Below are 21,653 nucleotides of genomic sequence, written 5' to 3' on the forward strand. Positions count from 1 at the left end.
ATTTATCCACACTGATGATTTGATCATCCTCCAATAGATAGTCATAGAGTCATTCTGTATTTTATGGGTCCTAGAACTTAATCTAAGTGGCGACTCTAAATTTGATTCAGCACCTTCTCTCAAAAGAGAGGCGAAATGGAAGACGTGTGGTGATCCTCTTTGGTATGCCCATTGTCATCAGAGATAGATTGTTGCTAGAGGGGAGGGGAGGGGAGGAGTCCAAAGGTAATTTAGGGATTTTGAATTTAAAGGGAAAAAGAGAGATAGGAGTTCATTTTCTTATTTTTTGAAAAATCATAAAAGAAGTTTAAGATAAAAGAATTTGAGTAATTATAGGTTATATATAGGCCTATAGGGAATGATAGTAAGTAGCCCAAAGCTGGTCCAAATGAGGATACCACTGCTCATATTCCATTCGGAAAATCGTTCCGGAGAGGGTTTCTTACACGAGCAGTGGAGTTTCATGCCTTGGACGAGGAGGGGTATTATGGAAAAAAATAATAATAATAAAAAGAGCAAATTACTTAGACCTCCCCTGATCTTTTTGACAATTTAAGGAAGCTCCCCTATCCTTCTGACAACTATTCATACCTCCCCTACTTTTCAAACTGGGCCTGTTAGTTTTTTAACACTAGGTAATAGATAGATGGGAAGCAGTTTTCTATACGAGAGCGTGGCCTACATCAGCACTCCCATATGTCTATCTCTCTCCTCCTTACAACAAGAGGGCAGAGGTGTCTTTTCAAATAAGGAGGAGAGAGATAGACTCATGGGAGTGCTGGCGTAGGTCACACTCCCGGACAGAGAACTTTTTCCCTAGATAATAAATTTGAAAAACCTAAAAAAATTGTAAATTATACCTTTTTACCTGTAGGAAGTGACTTTATTGCCCTTCTTCCACCTTTGCTCCCACCCCCCTACAGTATTAAAATTCTCTGTAGTATCAGCGGGCGGCAGTGCACATCCGACGGCACAGCAGAAGCCATGTGTGCCGTCAGAAGTGCACTACCGCCCTGCCGGTACTGCAGAGGATCCTGGTCCCCATCTAGACCCCCATCCACGCATGTCACAATCCCCACTCTCCGCCACCTGAGAAACATATTAAAGTGCTCTCTCTCGCATCGATTGCAGCCTTCTTCACAGCTTCCATCCCAGGAATAAGAGGCGCTCGTTTCGGCTCCACAATCATATTAATCTCAAATCCCCTGTAACACAGACGCCACCAGCGCCCCTGCTTGCCTACAATTCCATATATGATGTGACATCTCGATCTCTAATGGCCACATAGCCCTCATCTTCTTCGTCGGAGCTTCGAATTCAGGATTGACGAGAACAAAAAATAGCTCCTTATCTATCAGAAAACTCAATCGGATCACATCAAGCAGCTCGTAGCAGCAAATCAGCATAAATCCACCCATAATCGCCGGTGCTATGTTATCAGAATGGTAACCTATGAGACCTTAGCCTCCGATTCCAACCCTGCGACAACGAGATCTGAGCTGGACAGTTTCTGGCCAAAAATCTCATTCACAGCCACAACGGCAGCAGCGGCACTTGCAGCGCTAGATCCGACACCGCTCCCTAGAGGTAATCCTGAGCATTTTCATGGCGGACATCGCCCCGATTCTGGCGCAATTCAAAAGAGGATCTTTGCTGAGCCTTGAGGAACTATTTCCTACGCCATTAATTGAAGAGATTGACGAACATCCGGATCGACTCATAAAGAAACGAAATCACCTATTCCATTGACGGCGCAGCCAAGGAAGTCGAAGCCCGGGCCCAGGTTAGCGATCGTTGCAGGTGCGAAGGTTTTGATGGCTGTGAGGATTGGTTCTGGTTCGGCCTCTAGGGTTTTGGAGAGAAGAGTGTTGTTGCATCTGAAGCTGTGGAAGCGAAACGAGAAGGATGAGGAGGTGGGTTTTGGAGAGAAGAGTGCCGTGGCATCTCATCTGGTTGAAGAAGAAGAAGAAGAAGAAGAAAGGGAAAAGGTTCGTTGTTGTTGTCTTTTGTAAGTAAGGGCATTTTGGTCATATCAGGTTTATTATAAACATCGTTAATGGTCTGGGGCATTTTGGTCATATCAGGTTTGAGTAATTTTCTCTAATAAAAATAGGGATTACATATCACAACCTTTGACACTCGCGAGTGCTCCACTTCTTTCCTAATTCCTTATATTTCAAAGCAAAAAACCTAAACCTACGAAGCAAGGGTTTTTCTTTTTTCTCTGCAGAAAATTTCTCCCCCTCGGTCACCATGGTTTGTGAATTCGATTGTTTTGACCTTTATTTTGTGCAGATATCATGGTTGTCTTAATGGTTTCCTTTACTGGCTACAGTTCTCATTCTTATTCTTTGTTGATCTTCTTTAGCCGCAAGGAGATTATATCGACCTTCACCGCAAGCGGCATGGCTATCGCCATGATCACTTCGAGCGAAAGAGAAAAAAGGAAGCTCGTGAAGTTCACAAGCAATCTTCTATTGCTCAGAAGGTATTCTTTATTTTTTATTTTTATCTCTTAACTTATTGGAATTGCCTTTCCTTCAGTTCCTTTCTTTCATTCCTCTCATAGATCTATTTTAATCTCTCCAATTTTTCACTTCTTAAAATTTAAAATTTGTTTTTTTGGATCAGGCCTTGGGTATCAAGGGTAAGATGTTTGCGAAGAAACGGTATGCCGAGAAGGCTTTAATGAAGAAAACGTGAGTTCTCTTACATTTCTGTGGCTTTATGGGTTTATACGTCTTATTGATTTCATTTTATTAGTTGATCTCTTCCTGCAGTATTTTTTCTCTGTCTACCTTTAATTTCTAGGGGACTATTTGATTTTCGAAATGAAATGAAAATCTTTTCGTGTTAGATCCTTTTAGAGGGAAACTTGCACGAGATGCAGCATAAGAATGGTTTTTATTGATTGAACATTGAGCTAGTTTTGTTTAATTTTAGCCTGGTTCTAAAAAAGATCTCCTTAGCTACTTCACTGCTCTTGGGAAGTATAGTTGCTGCAAGTAGGATGTTCCTTGCATAACTGAGGTCTATATGGAGAAATTAAAATGTGCATCAAAGGTTGAGTCGCAGTTCATTTTCTTTGCATTATCATAAAAATAAAGAAGCACTGTGGGAAGTCTCTTAATAGAGGTACAGTCTGCAAATGTCAGGCATAGAATGACAGGGGAGTGCACTTGTATGATTTGCCACGGGTTCGCTGATAAGATTTAAGAGAGAAGAATCCTGTGACAAGAAACATGATAGTAGAAATTGTAATGCGATAAAGGTAGAGAAGTTCCCTATTTGGGTGATCTCTTGGCTAACTAACTGATCCTCAATATCGTTTGAAGATTATGGAGTCCACTGGAATTAGATGTTCCTGTTCTGTTACCTACTTGAATAAATTTCCAAGTCTTCAATCCCATGAGGTTGTCGTCCTCAACCCAACCGCTCTGGATTTTTCAACTCCAACTATAGGACTGTCAAACCCTAAGGATGGATTTCAGTCTGTGAAGAAGAAAAGGAGCTTTCATTTAACTCCCTGTGCCTGTTGGTCTTATTACTCACGTATGTTTCCATTCTGATTTCCAAACACGTCCCTGACTTTAGGTGGTCAAGTATTGCCCAAGGAGCACCCAGCAAAATTTATTTCAAAGTTTCTTGCCGTTCCGTAAATTGGAATCTGTACATAAGACATGGATGATAAGACGGGTCCAAATATATCTATGTTGCTTTGATCTTGAGGGTCAGTAGGAACCCCTCATGGTAACTCATCTGCAAGGCCATCTGAAAATCCTGAATGGCTACCTGGTCAATAATCTCTCAGTAATGCTATAAGGTATTTGTAAATATTCCTCCAGATGATGCATCAAATGATGGCTCCCTTGAAATATCTCCTTATAAAATGTCATTCCTTGAAAAGCATCACTGCATCAAAGTAGATATTTACTTTGGAGAGGTTCAGCTTACTCCAAAAATGATAAAGAGAGACCATACAACAATAGCTAATTATCGTCTTTACTTTTGTGAAATTTCCTCAAGACAATTTGAATGGGCAGTGGTTGTTTTTATTTGGTCTTGGCAAAACATTTTGGGGAATATTCTGAGGCCACTTTGGGAAGGACAAGCTGGTGTGTATCACCAAAGTATTCTCGCAATCCCTTGCTTTATGTTTTTTCCCCCCCTTAATAAGCACTTAAGTAGCAACCTTTGTTTCTTGCTTGTTAGACCATGGGAAATAGAGTTGTGCAGTTGAAGGTTTGTAGGATTATAGTTCAAGATGCTTTCAAAATCTCCAATGGCTATTGTCTTGTAACATAAGAAGAACCTTGCTTCTTGTGGTTATGTCTAGGGGTGTTGATGGGTATCTGCTTGCGTGATTACCTGCCTCTCCCAACTCTAGTTCTTAGAATAAGGCTAAGGATTTCATACCCTACACCAAAATGGGGTGGGCAAGGTTAAGACTCTTTTACCTGTCTGCTAATTATGGAGGGTAAGAGTGGCCATTTGGTCATTTATCTATTTAATAGGGACAATTAAATTGATTTCAGGATTTTCTTTTCTATCGTCAGTCCGTAGAACAAACTGTGACACATTAGGTTCTAGGGATTCTCTCTGTGCGTCTTGTATGATTACTTGACAGGTTTTTGTTGTTGTCCTTTCATTGAGAGGAAGATAGTTTTAATGCTGGGTGGGAGTTTGGGGTCTGATGTGCATGCCAACCCTATCTTCTAATTATGTTATCTCACTTGATTCTTTCCCTGGTGATATCCCTGGGTTTTGAAATTTGTAGGGTTATTTTTTTGGAGCCACCACACGTCTCCCTTGGCCTTACGAGGTCATGTTTACAGAGGTTGAAGGGCATGCACCCTAAACTGATCTAGCTGTGGTCTCTGTGAAGGGTTGATGTCTTGTATTCTGTAGTTTGGGTTATGGGCTGCCTCTGAAGGGCCATTAAAAGCCTGCAGGGCTTGAGTCAGCCTCTGAGGAAAATTTTTAGGGTTTACATGGGGGTAATTACTGAATTTTGTATCTCTTTGTTTCCCGATAAATTTTTGCAATTGGGGGTGGAGGGATGGGGGTTTGGTTATTACAATTGCTGAGAATTCTTTGTAAACACAGAAAGGCGTGAGGAAGAGACCTTGTAACTCTTTCTCCACTACTAGTGAAACTGCTCTCATCTCTCTGTGGACGTGGACACCTTGCAGAGCCAAGTATATCATTGCATTGTGCGATTGTTTCTTCTTTCCTTTTCATTATGTTTTCTACATCGTGTATAGGTTTCGGTTTCCCCAGTCTCTCCATGCAAGAATATTGGTAACTTGAACTAGGAGATGGCAACTGTGCAATTGGATTATGCTTGCTGCCATGTCGACGGAACAGTTCTTTTCTATATCTGTTCTCTTTTGAAAGCAAATGGCTCGTTTACTGTTGGAAGAAGTAAGGAAGGAAGGCTATTGATAGTTGATGCTTTTGGATAGTCACATTGCTGTTGGATCAATTGTTAATTACTTCTTCTGCACCTGCATACAATATCTTTGCCCCCTCATCCCACCTTCAACTTCATTGCTGATCGAGAGTTTGAGGCAGTGGCCCTTCTCCAGTGCCAAAGTTGACTCATTTAATTCAAGGGGCCTCTCTTCCTGGAAGGGGACAGCAATTGGTTCTTTCCCCTTGCAGCTTTCAGGCATCTTGACTCACCAACACCTAATTAACATTCCTTAATGTTTACTTTCAATTTTACAAAACAAGATTTCCCTGTTCTGACTAATTTCTACATTGCCTGTTCTTTGAGGAGTTAAGAGGTATGCTAGACATGCCACTCTTTCTTTGGATGAACAAGCTTTCTGTCCCCTGTTCTGTCATCTTGGAAGTTGCATTGCCTGGTTAATGAATTAATCAGGCAATTGTTCTGAATATGGATATTCAGATCTGTGAAAGATTTGCTGGTCAAAGGGAATTGCTGTTTGGGGGGAGGGGGGGTAGGGGAAACACAAGATGTGGGAGTCATGGGGAGGTGGAGATGTAAAAAATGATGCTGGTCATGATGATTACGTTAGCGGTGGTGGCGATGGTCTGGAATGGGAGTGGCAGTAGTAATTGAGGTAACAGTATCACCAGAGCAGTGATAAAAGAAGTTTTCCCTGGAGTTCGGCGAGGATGGGAAATAGGAAGGAGAGAGGGAGAGAACCTGTATTTGTAAAGCCTTGAGTAAATCCTTCGTCTCTGGAATAGATTGCCAAATCTTCATCTTTTGATCAGATTTAACTATTCCCTGCTCTCCTGTTTTGTTTGGTATATGTTAGAAGAATATAATCATATCTTTATTAAAAATTTATCCAAAAATCCTGGTTTTTGTATCTAACCTGTCATGGTTAGCAGTTGGTCCTTAATATAGTCTCTACTGGTTTTGATTTCATTGTCTTGCTTTGAATTTGAAAATGAAAGCCTGGTAATATTTTCACTGGTTCAAGATGATTGTTACAGATCTCATGTTACTCTACATTTGTTGAAAGTAGTTCTATTAGTAAATTTGCTCTTGAACTTTCAGCTGGTTTTGTACTAAAATTCTTTTTACTTCGACAGGCTGGCTATGCATGAAGAATCATCAAGTAGGCGTAAGGTGGATGATGAGGTTCATGAAGGAGCTGTTCCTGCTTATCTTCTGGATCGTGAAACAACAACAAGGGCAAAGGTTCGTAGTTCATGTCAATCAGGTAGGTCTGCTGGTCTCACGCTTTCATGCATGTTGTTGATTAAATCAATGGCTTATGCAGGTCCTGAGCAACACTATTAAGCAAAAGAGGAAAGAGAAAGCCGGTAAATGGGATGTTCCACTACCTAAGGTAAGCTGATCTTTGACTTTGGGCCTCTGTTATTATCTGTTGATGTGCTTCTTTGAGTTTCTCCATACTTTAGTGCCCCGCCCCCCTTTCCCAAAAAAAAAAGTGTTAGAAACCAGTCTAAAAGGCAATTTAATATTTTATGCCTTTGTTTGCGGTTAACTCTTTGGTTTTACGACGTTGATTTTCCGCTTACATTGTAAATTTTCTTAATCAGTACATTTCTGAGTGTTGGAGAACTTTATAATGGGAAGCTATTTGCTCTTGCAGGTGAGACCTGTGGCTGAAGATGAGATGTTTAGGGTTGTCAGGACTGGTAAACGTAAAAGTGAGTTTCTTCTATATTATTCTTATTTTAGTTTTTTTTTTTAATATTATATTGATTAGTAATTTTGATCTTTTATGGTGTTTAATGTTATTTCATCTTTTCCTCTCATTGTACTCTGCATTTCGTTTTTGTAAAATTTGACGTCTGTTACAGTCTACGGTGGTTTGATATTTTTCTCTCATTTTAATGTACATGTTTATGGGCTTATTTGATGTGATGAGATGCTCTGTGGACCATTTTTCCCCAAGATACTGACATGGGACTGGGGTTCCGTTTTACTGTGCACTACTACTACTATCTGATTGCTCCAACCTTCAAAATCCTTGTCAGTATTAAAATTAAATCGAAATTGGTGGCAAGCTTGCTGAGATAGAGGATGCTTTCATTTGTAAACATTTCTGAGACAGCAGATGATGTTGGGATGGATGAGTGGTGAGATTAAGAAGCCTAGAGGTGGAAATGCAATGTAGGAGTTGTTCCAATGGGTGACAAGATTGAGCTTGATGCTAGGTGAGGTGAATGCCTGTTTGAAGCAGACAACTTTTATGAAGGAAACTATTTTCTAGTCAAATCACATCAAAGATATTGCTCGAGACAAATTCCAAGCTTGATATAGTGGAGATCTCTTTGGTGGTTGACATGGATGCATTTCTGAATCCTGATTAGAATATAAGCCTGCAACCTCACCAAGGACCTAACACTACACGTGTGATTCGTATTGTAATTTAGGAGTGAAACTAAGACATTTCTCTTTGGGTTTATTGCATTCTACTGACAAAACATGAATCAGGCCTGTTTTGTTTTGTCCACTTGATGAAATTGAAATTCTTTTCATTCTTGTTTGGCTTATGTATTATGACTCAATTACATGTCATTCCAAATCATTAAAGCGGAGATGCAATTTATAGTGTCTTAGTGTTTACTCCCCTCTCCTTTCTTGTTGGCATTCTCATCCCCTTGATAAAATCTTTTGTTACTTAACATTGATTAAAGTTACCGAACATTTTTTATTTTTGCAGCAAAGCAATGGAAGAGGATGGTAACCAAGGCCACATTCGTGGGGCCTAGTTTTACAAGGAAGCCTCCAAAGTACGAGCGATTCATTCGCCCGACAGGCTTGCGGTTTACCAAAGCCCATGTTACACACCCTGAGCTGAAGTGCACATTTAACCTAGAGATAATAGGAGTGAAGAAAAATCCCAATGGTCAGATGTACACTTCTTTGGGTGTTATCACCAGGGGAACTGTCATTGAGGTAATATTAAGGCCCTAATCTTGATGGTTCTGTTGATAGCTTTCATCCCTTTGAACCACGCTGGAGACCTGTGTTTGATTAGTGAAAATTTTGCCACTCTGTAGGTGAATGTTAGTGAACTTGGTCTGGTTACTCCAGCTGGGAAAGTTGTGTGGGGTGAGATTCTTCTTCCTTATTCTTATGTTGTTTACTGGTTTCATATTTTCTTCTGCTAATGTGGTTTGATGGTTGCAGGAAAATAAGCTCAAGTTACAAATAACCCAGAGAATGATGGTTGTATCAATGCTGTTCTGCTTGTCTAGAAGAGTTTTTTTACGCTTTGTACCCTTGTGCCCTTATAGAGAACTTTTGTAACATGAGAGCAGTCCAAACTGTACTGAACAATACAGATTCTCCTGTTCCAGTTCAAAAAGTGGTTGTGCAAGGGACAGATCCTAATTTTGAGTACGTAGTATATTTTTTGATGATAAGAGTACGTAGTATATTGTTCGGTAAGAATTTTGTAAGAGAATACAAGGAATTTCCTAGGCTCCTATGTATGTGTTGCTGTCCTGTGGATCATTTATGTATTGCCGTAGGATTCAGGGTAAATTACATTAATATCTATGTAAAATATAATTTGCTGAGTAGGGATGTAAATGGATAGTTAAGAATCCGTATTTGATTGTTCCTATTTGTTTATTGGAATCCATATTCAAAAAAATTAGTTTTTGGAAACTATCCAAATCCGATTGAAAGTTAGTCGAGTGTTTTTTTTGTCTATTTTATTTTACTACATACATTTTATTAGAAAATAGTTTAAGAGAGAAATAGCGGAAGGTGCCCCGTAGGAAAACACTATGGGGAATGGGTTTGCTAGTAGTATACCATATGTTAGCACACTCTCTATCTCTTTTTGAAATGATTCTTTTATCTCTGGATGGGAGGAAGAGAGAGATAGACATATAGGGTGGAATGTAGCTCCTCTTCAGGGAGTCTAGGGTGTTGTTAGTAGTTAGGCTGTGTTGCACACATCCTTAGGAATGCGTTGAGATGTATGTGACATAATTTTTCTAGCAAAATAAAAATTCAATGTCCAAGAGAATATTAAAAAGCTCCCATCGCTATGTTCTCATTTGTTCAGTCAAAGTCTGGCAATCAGACCCAAGGACAACGGTAGTGGTTTTCAATTCTCTTGCTTTTTAAAGTTGTTGGAGCATTTCCTTAGCTTCGGTTTTTTGAGTGCTACCGTATATCTTTTATCCGTCTGAGTGAGTTCCTACTGCAGTTTGTGTTTTGAGGGTTTTTTACTGTAATTTTCTTCAATTTTACATAGGGAATCTCATCTTCAGAGTAGTTCATTATAATGGTGTGTGAATCACGTTAAATCCTTGTCATCTATCTTTGTTCTGTTTTGTTTGTCTGTGTTTCTTAGTGTTTGTTTTAACAGCTTATTAGCTAAATCTAGATCGATTTTCGTTTTGATCAAAATTCATATTTCAATGAAAAATACCAAAATTATTAGAAAACTCCGAATATACCCATAATTTCGTTTTCTGAAAATGAAATGAAAAAAAAAAAACCCGTAAAATTTTAGCCGAAATATCTCAAATACAACTATGAAATTGGTACCCAAGCATAGACCAGCTTTATAAGCAACATTATATTCGAACGTGGGATAGACCGAATTCGAAGCAGAGACACCAATATCCGAATATGTACTGATTAACTTATCCATTAGGCAGCATCAGAAAGCCGTAGCAGCATAGGAATTTTAGTACTAGAAGGAAATCAAATCAAGGAAAACAGAGCTTGCACAAGACCCACCAAGCAATTCCCCCCCCCCCCCCCAAATGTCCCAACTCCCAATGTAATTAAAAGTTCCACAAACACTATCACACCAACATGTTGTGATCCATAGTTTCCAATAATTTATTAATCAAAGACCGGTCATAGAACAAGCCTAGTATTACATACTCTGTTCATAAAAATCAAGAGTCACTGACTCACTGACTGAGATCTTCCACAGCTACCTTCACCACATCCCTCCTCATGCCAATATCAGCAGCATACCGACTAGCACAGTAGACTCCGATCGCTGTTGCTGTCATCCCATACACGTTGGTGGTAACAAGGCGCAAGGGTGTTGACAAGACAGCAGCAAGGGGCCCACCGATTATTGATATTGCCTGGCCACTCTGGCCAATTGTTCCTTGTTCGACAACAAGCAGACCGGTCTTACAGTAAATGGCAAAATCTTCACAGTTGTTCTTGAAAACATTGTAACACCCAAATCCATTGTCAAGCAAGTAGGTTGCACGATGGACTACGATATCGTCTGGGTCTGCGACAGCAAGGGTGCATGTTCCACCCCGTGCTTTTGCTAGAAAGAGAGCAGGACTGACACCATACTCGAAACGGTACAGGACCCCACCAGCAAGAAAACAATCTAGACAGGAAGATACAACTCCATGACCTTCTTCTATTGGTGGGCAGGTGGAGCAGGGCTGAGATTGGGCTGGTCCGGAGCTTAATAGAAGAACATCCAGCACAGTTCCAGTCCCCACTTCTTGACCTCGTCCTCTAGTGAAATGGATTACCTTATCATTTCCAACATAGATGCCTGCATCCATAAGGATAAAATAAGGATATTGTCTAAGCCTTAACAGAGAACAACAGAGAAATATGATATTATCTATAGTGCACCACAGTATATTCTAAGCATAAGGACCCACAGATCAGTGTATAGAAAAGCATGCAAAGGATGAAACAAGGGAGGTAAGAAAACATGCTAAATACTCATGCTATAGCTCCATGGATCTAGCAGTAAACCATCTCATAAAAACTAAAAAGTCAGGAATTACAAGATTCTGAGGCCAAAAAGAACAAGCTTCCTGCCACAAAACTTCAATTAGAATTTTACTCTTGAGTTTTTTATTTTTAATCCAAAAGGTTGACTTTTCCCACCCTAAATTCTTTAAACCAACCAGGACATTCACCAGAATGGGGTCAATCCTATATTGACTACAGTATCCTGTCTACACAAGGATAATGTAACCGAGAACATCATGTATGCAAAAATGTAACTGAAAAATGGGAGAGGAACATGATATTGATTAATATTCACAAAGAAGCGAAATCTTAATCTGAACAAGAAGCGGAATAAAACAAGAGACAAAATGTGTTAAACATCGGGCAAGGCAGTAATAGGTATAAAGTGCTATTTATGACAGAGACATTGTACCATAGTGCATAAGATATCTCAGCCAACCTGGTTAAGGTATCTTCTGACCCAGGTCATGCAAGAATCATGAGATTGAGCAGCAAGGCACATTGAGTAGAAGATTTGTCTGATAAATTTTAAAATAAAGCTGGAGATAGACCCAGAAAGAGAGTTGGTTCACAGTCAAGAAAGTTTGAAATGGTCGACCTGGAAAAACAAAAGACATCACTAATAAATAACTCCCTCTTTCTTTCCCCCCATTAACTTAGGCTCACAGTGCCTAGTTTATCAGTTTCAAACACATTAGTTAGATACTTAACAAAAGTTTGCTACCCTGTATTTTTCAATCCGTTTTTTCACAGCTACCCTGTGCTAACCTCATCTCCTGGAAGCTAGCTTCTGGTTCAAATGTTCCATCCAGCAGATTCAGTTTTAAAAATTCTGCTTCTACTGTCTATCAACAGAAATATGATTTTTCAAACATTCTTCATTGATACTCCAGAATCAAACAAATTTTATTAAGCTAGAGATGATACTGAAAGTAAACAAAAAAAAAGGGGGGGGGGGGGAAGGGGGAAAGAAAGAAAGAAGGAACATATATAATGGTCAGCATGAAATCACAATTTCCTAGTTGTGGAATAATGCAGGAAACAATAGGAGAAATTGATTCTGGAAACATCTTGATTTGCCAACAGTATTCTGGTGTAGGCAGATTTCACAAAACCTGTGGGTCATTTGGGCCCAACAGAATTGAAGAATGTTGATAAAAAAAAAATAGAGAGAAATAGGAGGCTTGATCACAATGAGAAAAGCTAGAGTTAGTCCACTTGAAAGAGAACCAATCCTCAACCATAACCAAAAGACCCAAACAATTCCACACACACATGCTGTTTTCAAGGCTCCATATAGGTATTAACCATACAGATTTGGCCCTTTTGGCCTAACTAGAATCCTAATATAACTCAAATTACAGTCAGAAACTCCCATGAGCGCTAGATGTCTTTAATAAATAAACAAAACTACAGATTTAAGAAATAGTAGACTCTTAATCTAATTATACTTCTTTCTTTTTTCTCCTAAGCCACATAAAGCACACAATGACAATAAAAGAAAACTGTGCACATGAAAAGATATTAAGGCTCCGTTTGTTCAAGTTGAAGAAATGTGGAAAGACAGTGATCAACTTGTTGAAAAGTAAAAGTTCTTAAATTCGATTTCGAGAATTACACATTACAACACAAAGAAAGCAGCTAGACTTTAATCACAGAGGTTCTCCCTGAGAAACCAAGCAATTGACATCAGAAAGCAGACCCTTTAGATCGAAGATACTCAGCTGCTTGAACTCTTTCGTTTTCTGATGTCCAATGAAAAAGCCATTCTAGCAGCCATGGACCATTAAATTAAGATCAAATGTCATTTAATTCTTCAAGAAATGAAAGTCTAGTCATAGGCTGAAGTATGAACCAATCATTAATGTGCTTCAGCTTTGCAGATAAACTGTAGTCCATCATAGAAATTGCCACTGCATAACAAATCGGAGACCCTGGTTCAAAGTTCTAAATACAAGAGTCCATGATAAACTCTGAGCTTGGTTTCCTCAGTCATGCCTAGATGTGTCTTCTGGCTGGACCTAAAGTCTACTTGCTTAGTTTCATCTGAAGACAGCCCTCTTAGGTTCCATGTTAGAATTTGAATTTCAATTTTGAGAATTATTATATGTGGTGAGGATGAATATCCAAGAACATGATCTCCTGAGTTCCCAATCATAAACCAAATTATTCCAAAGTTGATACTCTACCAAGGCTGCATTTTTTTTGATGAAAAATATTCTATGGATAAATAATTATTATCTATAAATTTTGGTGCGGTCATAGATATCTGTTATTTGTCCAAATGTCACAGAGTATTTATTCTTCCACGTCGACAGATGATATGTCCATTCCGACCATTGGATGGAAAGGACATGGTCTAGATTAGCCACATGTCAAATTCCCGAGTCTAATTCAATCAAATACCCCTTTTGGTATTTGCACACATCCCTTGTATGTCCATGCATGTGTACCAGTACTCTAGACATTATTGTGCACTCTCCCAACTCTAAGTGGAAACCACGGTTTAGGTTAAAAAGGATAAAAATGGATGGCTCAGATTTATCGTGTGATTTTCGGAAACATCACCTTCCATTGTCACATAGATATATTTTTCTGCCATTTGGCATTTTTTTTGGTTGGACATGGCTAATAAGAACATTTGAACATGATTGATTAAGGAAAATAATCCAGCCATATGATGGTTGGGGGTTGGGGGTTGGGGGTTGGGAGTGGAGTCTTCCATGGGTGCCAAGTGTACCAATAATCAAGATACCATTACTATTTTGGTAAAACAGCAATCTGAATTTTGAAATGAATGTTGTTTTAGAGCTTTCTGTAATGCATATCAGTAAAACATTTCCTCACTTCCAAATTTTTATACAATTTCGTATCTATAAAATAAAAAAAAAACAGATGTCTCAGAAGTTCCTGTGTTGTTTCCGAAAATGTCAGAGGTTTACTAAATGTTTAAACGGATCAGTAGCTGTTGCTGCTGTTTGGTACATAAGATTATTGTTCTACCATCACAGGTTTAGCTTGGAACTATATAAAACAAATCAAAATAACAAGCGGGTCAATAAAAACCATAATGGACATATCACTATACTAAAAAAATTCTTCCATCACTCGATCGATTATTTACACTTTATAAACGCTACAAAGAAACCTTTTTACTTTTATAAATAATGTCTGGAAAAAAGGGGAAAAAACGAATGCAGATAAATTTGAGAGAGAGAAAGAGAGAGATACCGTGATGGGCGTAAACATAAGCAGTCCTCCATGAATAGATGTGATCACCTGGTTTCAGGCTGCCTCTGCCGATCCTGCACCACCCACGAGCCAAGGAAAAAATTAATCAATAAAACTACGAAAACATTAACTCAAGAGTTTCCATCTCAGGAAATAATGAGAACAATACCTATTGGAGAGCAGCCCCATCTCTCTCTCTCTCTCTCTCTCACAATCGCTCTCTGCGGCAACTCGATTAACTCGATTATTTCTAGGAAGAGAAGAAAGAACAAAATTCTTCACAAATAAGGAAAGGGAAAGCAAAGGAGTTTTCACTTTTCCAGGCCTAATTACTTTTTCCCTTAAATTAAAACTATCGCCCAAAAATTAACACTTTTAGAACTTATTTATAGAAGAATGGAAGAATTTATTTCCTAGATCGGAAAGACTCCAAAGCAAGTTTTTTTTTTTTTGGATGAACTCCAAAGAAAGTTGGTTTTATGTTTTGAAATTTAAAATCTTTTCCAGATTTCACAAATTCATTTTGCTTGGGATTTGAGAAATAGTACTACTATTATTGATGCAGTCATGTCGGTAAGCACTCCAAAAGTAAACGGGTAGTTCGTTTCTTGGGACCCACTTCTCTCTCTACCCAATGGCCAATGGTCCCAATCTGCCAATAACATAAGGCTGTGTTTGTTTGGATAGAAAAGAAAACTTCACAAATTTTGTATTCCTTTATATATTTAATTTAGTCATAATGTTAGAAATTTTTAAAAGGGTGTCAAATAATTCGAGTGGCCAATCCCTTGCATTAACCAAGTGCATAGATAAGCACAATCTCTCCAAACATGTATCTGCCTGACTCTTTGTGCCATTGTATGGTACAAACCCTCCATAACTGATAAGACGAAAGTCCGCAACAAAATTAGCATTATCCTTTTTTGGGATAAAAAAATACAGATATTAATAAAATAAGGGAGAGAGATGGGTTTGCTAGCGGTCTATCATAAACTACTAACACCCTATGTGTTTATCTCTCTCTTCCCTCTGTTGAACTAACTATCTTCCTCCCTTTAACTCTCTTACCCCTCAAAGGGAGGAAGAGAGAGCGATAGACACGGTGTTAGCTTACGATATACTGTTAGCATACCCAGCCTCCTACAACTTCTCACTCACCCCTCCATCCTCCTTCCCCCTCAACCTGCATCTCGCTCTTCTCCCCTTCCATCTTCCTTCCCCATCTGCAATTCCCCTGCCCCCAATCTTGCTTGAATCCCCCTCCCCTGCCTGTGTCTCCCTCCCTCTCCCTCTCCTTTTGATTCTTTCAGATTTCGGAAGGTTCTAATTCGTTCCTCGCATCGTGTTAGGTCTAATTCCTATTAATTTGACAGGATTATTCATTACTGCATATTTACAATATAGACGCGGTGATCAATTGGACCTTTGATTAATTAACATCTCTTTTTTTGATTGACCTCCTGCGAATTAAAGAAAAGAGGAGGTCAAATCAAATATAGTACAACCCACTATTCTAAGTGAATTAGTGAAGTTATTTCATTATAATTCAACCTAATAAACAAGAACAGATCAAACAAATGTAGAACCAGAATAGATGGTTTTGTGAACCACCCCTCCCCCCCCCCCCCCCCAACAACAAAAAAAATAAAATCGTAGGCTGACAGTTGTCCAACATGCATATGATGGAATCGGGTTGGAGAGGGTGAATCCATATCTGATCCAATCTGATTCGTTACCCGATCCAATATTTGAAGTGGAGATCACTGGGTCAGCTTGAAATCAGGAATCGGATCCAACCGATTCTGATCCAATTCGGCCGGAATCGGTGATCTGATTCCGATTCTTAAAACCATGAGTGTTATACCTAATTGGTCTTAACCATATAAAAAACTATAGCAGCTAAACAATATGTAACACGAGATGATGAGTGACCGAATTATAGTGGTTTACAAAATATTAGTATCCATTATAGTATTACAATCCTCTAGGAGAAAATTTAGGATGATTTGATTCATAAAGGCAAAGCAGGTCTCGTGGTAATGAGTCTTTGGATGCATCAAAGTCTTAGTTGAAAACAAAAAATGCAGAGAGTGCTCTAAGAAATTGATAGAAACGTGAAACATTACCAGGTGATCTTAATTCTGACATGTGTTCCCATGTCATGATCAAGTAAACTCTGTCACTTGGACAAATATACTGGCTTGTGAGCAATGGGCTGATCCCAACCATCAAATCTATACATACTATCAGATAATAGAAAGGACACTGCGATCAGTCCAACTATAGATATAGGGTTTTTCTCTGCCTAGTCAGGCTAGCTTTTGAACATGGATATCTTGATGGGATGAATTACCTTGTAATGTATGGTCCCTGGCAAAACAAGCCTTATACCTCAAGCTTGACCATGGAGAGATGTAGTTATAAGTCATTAAAAACTGAAATAAGATACCTCTGAGCACGTATTCTCAGTATAAATTACAGTAATATACAATCAAACTGTTTCTTTTCCGATTGAACAGCAACATCACAAAATATAAGAAAATTACCCCACATTAATTTAGATAACATAGTAATTGATTAAACTTCTGTATCAAGTATGACCTCGAATAGAACTAATTGGAGGGCAAGGATCCATGTAGCCGACCCCATTTAGTTGGGATAAGGCTGAGTTGTTGTTGTACTAACTGATTGATCTTCTATGAAAAATGGTACAATATTTTTCCAGTGTTGCTTGACGGAGTCAACAACTTTGACTGCTAAGGCCTCATCTTCTGGATAATAAGCAATGGGATCAGATAATAGAGGAACTGGGAGGTTGAGAACACCTTCAAGCGTTGCATGTAAACAGTATGCTGAATATGTAATATGATATCCACCTTCCTGGACAATCAGAAGGCGTCCATCACTGTGCTTATCAGCCAGTTTACGTACTATCCTTCCAATCTCCCTATAACCCTCCATCGTCAAGCACTGCCTTCCATTAGGATCAAACTGGAGAAAAGAACAAGAAAAGTTATCTCATAAGGTAGTGCCACCTCTGGCATCAGTGACAAGAATATCTCAGACAAAAATGGAACGAGTAACATCAACAATTATCCATACAATGATGGCACTACAATCAATCTTCAGCAATTTTATACATTGATCCTAGAGAATTTGGGATGGATTACAGCAATGTAGAAATAGGCATTAGGGATTCTAAAAATGTACACGTGCAGTATGCATGGTGATCCATATAAGCTTGAAATCTAGATTCTCTATTGGAATAGATTATTCAATATCATTCCAACGATAATTATTCCAAAACAAACCCTCTACTGGGTGAGGCCAAAATCAAGGCCATTTTCAATCCTCCATTGAACCGTCTTTAATTGGATGAGACCTAAATGTAATTCTCAAATCAGAACTCCATTCTCTTGCTTCACAAAGAAAATACCTCATATTGACATCATACCACAATGATCAGAAATGGGATATCGTTCTCCCAAGGTTAACAGATCTATTTATCAATGTCTACCCCATGTAGGAATGTTTAGCATGCTACTGTGTACTTCAGAAACAGTCCTAGTAAGTTGACTTTGATTAGAACTGGTATATTTGTCTACATATCTAAGATATGATCCTGTGGCATATATATATATATATATTTTTTTTTTCACTTCTCAAAACAATCCTCACTAGGTTGCTTAGCATTAAGATGATGCAGGACAATATCAATCTTGAGGTAATGGCCCACTCAAATAGGGCTTGTAGGAGGAAACTAGGGGCGAGTGATAGGCAAAGGTGGGGCAGGAATTTCTATTCTCTGTTTTCTTTCTCTAGTGGGGGTGGGGGGGGGGGGGTGTTGGGGGCACAAAAACAAAATGCACTGGAGTCTGAGAAAATGAGAAGAAATAGGTTTGGATAGGACAGTAATTCCAAAATTAGCCATCAAGGACAATCTCTAAAAATACAAGTAATCAACAAGAATTCCAGTAACACCACAAAGGATAATCCCAAGGAATATCAGGTTGTTTCAGATGGCTGCTCATGAATCCATGATGCTGCAACAAGATTGGGTTCACATGTTTATAAACTAAGAATTCTTTCTATTTGCGTATTTCAAATAAATTTTCTGTTATTTGGAACTTAAGTTAGCTACCATTCAAATGGGGAGATGAGAAATGTTCACTGATACAAGATTCAGTCTTCAGTTTGATTTGCAATGTTAGTTAGGATTCTTTGTCTTTTATTTTTAAGCTGAGAAGTATGCAAGCCTAAATTTGTACCTCTGCACACCTTGCAGTTGTTCCATAATTTGTTTTTTTTTGTTATTCCTCTTTTTTGTTTTTTCAAAGGACTGAATGAGTTGGGTTCATTCCGATGCACTTCCCAGGGGTCGAACACATTACCTCCCTGCTTTGATACCATGTTCGCTACTGTTTCACCTAAAAGCTCGAACTATTAGGGAAGGGCACCGTAAATGTATACATCAACACCTTAAAATGAACTTTAATTCCTTAAGTTGCACAGAATCAGGGACAAAATTAAGATACCTAGAAGTGCAAATATACTGCAACCATAGAAGTGTTGTTCATCTTAACCGAAAAAAGGAAATACTCTTCACCATAACTCCCCACCCCAACACAGAGAGTTCCATCAGGATGTTAATAAGAAAGAAACAAACATGGTTAGTTAACTTACAGCACTAGAATCTTGGCCAATAACCAGAACCATCATTTCTGGCTCAAACTTCTGAACAGCAGAGACAACCAATTCATTCATGGCATACTCATATCCCCGATCACCAGTTCCATTAGGTAGAGGTATATTCAGGTTAAAACCTAACCCTTCACCTTCACCAAGTTCATCAATGGATCCACTTTGCGGATGCGATGGTCCCCACGAACCATGATTCATATGAAGAGAGATTGTAAGAACATTATCGGAGTGATAAAACCCCTCCGCAGTTCCATTTCCATAATGGACATCGATGTCAATTGTTACAACCCTCCTGCAGCCAGAGTCTAAAGCCAATTGAACAGCAATACCAGCATTGTTAAGGAAGCAATAACCATCAGCTTGAGTAGGCTGAGCATGATGACCAGGTGGACGAACTAATGCATAGGCAATCTTCCCGTACCCGTCTAGTATGCACTTCATTGCTGAGAGTGCAGTACCAGCAGCAAGAAGGGAAGCATCCCAAGAGCCAGGGTTCAAGAAAGTGCCCGCGCAGAGTGTCTTACCACTCCCTGCTTCTTCCGCTTGAACAAGTTCTTTTATGTACACTGAAATTCAAATACGATTAAGCAACATGAAAAGCTCGAGAAATAGATCCAAATTAGTATCTCAGCAATCATTTTAGTTTTCATAAGACCATTAGTATCAAACATCGCTTCAAAAAGGGAAAAGAACAGAAAAGAAAATGAATTGTCTTATTTTTTTATTTTTTTTAATCGATCAAGACCAGTACTTTTAATGAATCGGCTAGGAGAAGGGATGGAGAAGTAGGGAAACCGAAGTACCTAGAGTATGAAAGGAGAGCAGTTCAGGAATCTGAGCAGGTCTTCCTGTATGCCAGGAGATATAAGGAGAGATAGGACCCTTTTTGAGGATGGAAACCATGTTCTTCACCCGATCTGAGTTTTCAGGATGCTTTTCCAAGACATCGAGAAACCCTGGATCCATGGCGGAATCGAAAACGCCGGTTCCTGCATCATGATTGAGCATTCCTTCGTGCCAAAACACTTCAATTCGATGGGATGATGAAGAGGGAAGAGAAGCCATGTTTGTGTATTATAAAGGAATGAATCGAACTGCTCAGAGATTCAGGTTACCCATCATTGATCTCTTTCGGGTACTCGTTGTGCAAATTAGAACCTGAAGGTTAGAGAAATTGCAGTTATTGCCTTACCAAATAATCTGATAGTCTGATAAGTGCAGTCCACTTGTTCGCTCTATTGCTTCACAAAGGCTGACCTTCTATGTTAGGCGTGGGGTTCTTCGACCAATGATTGACATTAGAATCTGATTTGCATTTTTTTTGTTTTTGGTAAAAATTAGAATCTGATTTGCACGGATTCCCCCAAGATGCTTTTATTTGCACTGCATATTGAGGCTACCAAGAAGCCTAGGAGTCAACAATTCTCACAAAAAGTGAAAAAACGCATGGAGGAATGGATAAACGAAGAACTGAATTGAGATGTTATAAATGGGGATGTAATCGGATCGGATTCGGCTCGGATAGTGCTATATCCACATTTATATCCGATTAGTTTTTGGGCGGATTCAAAAAGTGTTAAATGAATACGGACATGGATACGGATTGAATATTTTATCCATTTACATGTAAATATAGCTTTTCAAATAGCTATTGCCTAGCCGTAGTCGTATCCGTTTAGATTTCGGATGGATTCAGATAGTGCTAAACGGATTTCGACTATTCATTTACATCCGTAGTTATAAAGCTTATTCGGGGAATCTCATCATATACTTTGTCAAATTACAAGTTGAGGGTTTGACTATGTTATTATCCATAGTTGTCACGGCGTCTAGCTGACTCAAGGCGTTATAAGGTTGTTGAAACGCTTGGGCGACAAGACGCCCACCTAGTTCTAGCATTGCCAAGGTGCATTAGACACCCTAATATTATTTTAATATATCTATTATATTTAATATAGTAATGATATAATTATGTTTAATTTGTATATCAAGAATCAACATTTTAACCAACATCAAGAGACAAGAATTAACATAATAGGTATATCAAAACAAACTATGATAAAATGAGGAAGTCAACAAATGATGAACAAATTATAGGATTTGACCATATGTTCTTTGTACCGGGGGCACAGGCAGCACTCAGACACATGGGGGTGGGCACAATGACCATCCCACCCCCTTGAATGGTGAAAATACTACCCCCATGTGTCTGGGTGCAACATGTGTTGTGGCACAGAAAACATCGACCCATTCAACGAGGTCTCATTGTCAGGATCACAATACTCCAAAGATTCATCCTGCCCGAAAAGAAGGGGCCGGAGGGAGAGAGAGAGAGAGAGAGAGAGAAGGGGGCTGTTAAAGATAGAAGATCGACGCAAAAGAAGGTTGGTATAAAATGTTGTTCGCAATGAGGTATTGGTACAAAACTTTCATAAGTCAGAAGTATTCCTGATGTGATCGAGTTGACAAAACAAAGTCAAACATTACATTGCAATTGGGA

The 21,653-nt window shown here is 39.0% G+C and overlaps 3 protein-coding genes and 1 pseudogene across 3 annotated transcripts; 1 reads left to right on the forward strand and 3 right to left on the reverse strand.

Moving 5' to 3' along the window:
• Positions 1-1,066: 1,066 nt before the first annotated feature.
• Positions 1,067-2,255, reverse strand: LOC122668300 (annotated as a pseudogene).
• LOC122669265 (ribosome biogenesis protein NSA2 homolog) lies at positions 2,187-8,845 on the forward strand. The gene is made up of 9 exons (XM_043865991.1): positions 2,187-2,256; positions 2,369-2,488; positions 2,632-2,699; positions 6,571-6,679; positions 6,762-6,830; positions 7,098-7,155; positions 8,175-8,410; positions 8,515-8,566; positions 8,645-8,845. The coding sequence occupies exons 1-9, from the start codon at positions 2,254-2,256 to the stop codon at positions 8,650-8,652; spliced, it is 723 nt and encodes a 240-aa protein (XP_043721926.1). The 5' UTR covers positions 2,187-2,253; the 3' UTR covers positions 8,653-8,845.
• LOC122669264 (histone deacetylase 8-like) lies at positions 3,936-20,320 on the reverse strand. The gene is made up of 4 exons (XM_043865989.1): positions 19,957-20,320; positions 19,136-19,719; positions 17,133-17,443; positions 3,936-3,981 (listed from the first exon to the last, which is right to left on the reverse strand). The coding sequence occupies exons 1-4, from the start codon at positions 20,216-20,218 to the stop codon at positions 3,951-3,953; spliced, it is 1,188 nt and encodes a 395-aa protein (XP_043721924.1). The 5' UTR covers positions 20,219-20,320; the 3' UTR covers positions 3,936-3,950.
• Positions 10,274-15,076, reverse strand: LOC122669266 (protein LEAD-SENSITIVE 1-like). The gene is made up of 4 exons (XM_043865992.1): positions 15,072-15,076; positions 14,622-14,657; positions 14,453-14,526; positions 10,274-11,012 (listed from the first exon to the last, which is right to left on the reverse strand). Exons 2-4 carry the CDS (start codon positions 14,639-14,641, stop codon positions 10,396-10,398), a joined length of 711 nt encoding a protein of 236 aa, XP_043721927.1. The 5' UTR covers positions 14,642-14,657; positions 15,072-15,076; the 3' UTR covers positions 10,274-10,395.
• Positions 20,321-21,653: the final 1,333 nt, after the last annotated feature.

Source organism: Telopea speciosissima, chromosome 7 (assembly GCF_018873765.1).
Source record: "Telopea speciosissima isolate NSW1024214 ecotype Mountain lineage chromosome 7, Tspe_v1, whole genome shotgun sequence".
Lineage (NCBI taxonomy): Eukaryota > Viridiplantae > Streptophyta > Magnoliopsida > Proteales > Proteaceae > Telopea > Telopea speciosissima.